Source organism: Plectropomus leopardus, unplaced genomic scaffold, assembly GCF_008729295.1.
Source record: "Plectropomus leopardus isolate mb unplaced genomic scaffold, YSFRI_Pleo_2.0 unplaced_scaffold227, whole genome shotgun sequence".
In the NCBI taxonomy this organism is placed as follows: Eukaryota; Metazoa; Chordata; class Actinopteri; order Perciformes; family Serranidae; genus Plectropomus; species Plectropomus leopardus.
The window spans coordinates 1-3,030 of record NW_024624603.1 but is presented as its reverse complement, the minus strand read 5'-3'; the positions used below and the strand labels follow the sequence as shown (position 1 = coordinate 3,030).

General features: G+C 46.2%; 1 protein-coding gene across 1 annotated transcript; it reads right to left on the bottom strand.

Annotated features, from left to right (window-relative positions):
• Positions 1-177: 177 nt before the first annotated feature.
• Positions 178-1,677, bottom strand: LOC121966002 (TLC domain-containing protein 4-B-like; the record flags this gene model as incomplete). Its single annotated transcript, XM_042516107.1, has 1 exon — positions 178-1,677. A coding segment is annotated over one exon (337 nt), but the record flags the coding sequence as incomplete, so codon positions are not given.
• Between the last annotated feature and the right edge of the window lie 1,353 nt (positions 1,678-3,030).

Genomic DNA, 3,030 nt, shown 5'->3' with positions numbered 1-3,030 from the left:
ACACGCGCACACACACACACACACACACACACATATATACATACATACATGCTCAAAAATTGGTAAGACATTAGTAAAAAGACACAGGAAACTTACCTGACACAAAAAAAGAAAAACATTTAGTTAGTGATCAATTGTAATATCTAATAATCTCATGTTTGTCACCTTTTACTATTTTTTTCGGTTGGTGGGACATTTCTGGCTAAGTTGCTCGTTGCCTTTTTTCTCCATGTTTTCAAAAGAAATCGAACCAGATTTTTCCGGTTCCAGAGGTTAAAATGTGAATGTGAATGGTGTCTGAGGGCAGCACAACAAAACTGATGTCCATCCAGGTTCTAAAGGGTTAAAGGCTAAAACCAGTCTTTACAGAGAAAGGAGACAAAACGTTGATTAACTCGAGAGGACAGGAAGTCTCTGTAAGGCGATGGGAGAGGTAGAACCAAAGCAAACGTTGGAGCTGGATGGCGGAGTCGATCCAGTGAGGCAGAGGGTTTCCACGGATCCGAATCAGACCTCAATGTGTCGAAGAAGAGAATACAAACACGATGAATACTGAAAAGGCAAAAGTGGTCCTGTAAGAAGCTCAGGGTGGTGGAGAGCTGGTCTCTCCTGCATGCATATTCAGCTGTTTGATATATCGTCCCGATAGTCCGGAGGTTGGAGGGGCATGGCTGGTGATACAGGCAGGCGCCACGTGTTACAGGAGGCCACAGCAGGTGATACTGTAGAAGAGGCATTATGGTGTTTGTTCTGTCTCTTTTTGTGAGGTCTGATGAGTTTAAAGACAAGAGCCCTATAGATTCACAAACACTGTATGGATCGGAGGCGGGAGGACGTCGCTCTGAGGGTCTCCTCGCGGCGTGGACGGAGTCTGAGCGACAGGAGGAGCTCGGGGAGCGACAGCGAGCGAGAGGTGGTTGTCTTCTGTTAGTGATCCTGTTCCTCCGTGATTATTGCTTTTCCTGTCTTTCACAGGCACTTCAGAGGATCGGGCTTTGGCTGAAGGTGAGCGTGAGAGGATACGGGGGGGGGGGGCGAAGGAGGCGAGTGAAAGACAGAGTTAAAAGTGTGCTTGTGAGCTCTACCATGTCGTCTGTGACCGAAAGCTATCGCCCAGCAGGATAACACGGAGGCTGCGAAGGCTGGTGCTTGAGCGAGACAAAGAGCAGTGTCTCTGTCTCGTGTCGGGGTCAGGACCTGAAGGACGAGCTCGGTCCACTAGCCAACTACAAGGAGACTGGATTGGGGGTCAGAGGGAAGGACGCTGAGGCTGTGAGGTTCCTGGATGTCCAGCCTCCCTCCCTGTTCGTGTCGGTCGTATCCTTTGCTCTACTTCTCTTTCAGTCTGTGTGGTTGTTGACGTGCTTCCCGTCCTTCTCGGCGTCCTCCTTGACCTTTCGTCCTCCTTGCCCGGTCAGGACCTTGTAGCAGCCGCGGGTGATCTTGTACATCCAGATAGTGTTCAAGATGTCCAGGGCGATGCAGGACGTGATCCAGGCCACCTGAGCGCCCAAACCGAGGCGCTCAAAGTCCGGAGTGCCAAAGGTGGCGAATACGCTGGCCCAGTAAGACGGCATGACGGCGGTGCGCACCAGGAAGAACACCACCGCCATGGCGACGCCGTTTAGCACCACCAGCCGGTGTGAGCGGGGATACTTTAATGCCTCGAAAAACCACCTGGAGGGAGAGGAGGACCAGAACAGACGCATTAACCAAAAATTTTCCAACAGTCAGAACGTTTACATCGTCTTAGAAAAGGTCGAATTTTGGCGTTAGTGCAACGAAAACTGGCCTTTGAAAATACGTGTAAACATGTTAGTCAGACTGAAATCAGACTGAATCAAAGTTCTCTAAATCGGACTAACACACCCAGATAATGACATCAGAAGTCGAGCGACTCCACCGTGGCAAAACATATTTATGCCATCGAAAAAAACCCCAATATCAGTTCAAGGGGCCGTTGACATGGCAACGGTTCGTGCATGAATCGCTAAACTTTTGTTTTATGGTTTGGCCTTTTGTTCACATGACAACGGCCTTTTGGGGGCCTGAAAACGCAAACTTTTGAAACCGGGTTCCAGGGTGTCTCTATCTTCCACAGCAGCTGATGGAGGCAGCAGCAGAGCAGCAGCATAGCAGCAGTAGAGCAGCAACAGAGCAGCAGCATAGCAGCAGTAGAGCAGCAACAGAGCAGCAAGCAGAGCAGCAGTATAGCAGCAGCAGAGCAGCAGTATAGCAGCAGCAGAGCAGCAGCAGAGCAGCAGTATAGCAGCAGTATAGCAGCAGCAGCACAGAGCAGCAGCAGAGCAGCAGTATAGCAGCAGCAGAGCAGCAGTATAGCAGCAGCAGAGCAGCAGTATAGCAGCAGCAGAGCAGCAGCAGAGCAGCAGTATAGCAGCAGCAGAGCAGCAGCAGAGCAGCAGTTCTGGACCGAGTCAGTGAAAATACGTGAAACTCTGTGTTTTAACAAACCACACTGAGCACTATTTTCATTTTTTTTTTTTATAAAACTCCCTCTGACATATTTACATAGCTCTTATGTGAACACTTTATCCCTCCCATATTGTGCAATTTTCTTCAATTTTGAAAATAATTTTGTAATAAAACGCTGCTGTCGGGCACAAACCTCCTATCTCCAAAATTACTATTTTTCAGGCATTAAAAAAAACACTGTTTTTAAAAGGATCAAATGAGTGGTTTAGTCACAAGCTTTTTAAAAATACACTTCATTGTTCTTAATCCTTAAGGGCCCTTTTTAATATCACACACGTGTGAAAATACATTTATGTTATTCTCTGCTTTAATTGAGTTATTTTTTCAACCAACATCAGTCCTAATCATAAATATCAAATACTCATTAAGTGTCAGAATTTTAAGCCTTTAAATGCCAGGTTTTTGTCATGAAAAAAAAATACAAAAATTGAATATTTTTAATATACTACATGCTAAGTAATTTTTTTTTGATTATCACAGCCAGAAAGGATCTGTCAATGATCAACATTGATTTCCATGCTTTTTTTTTTTTTTTTT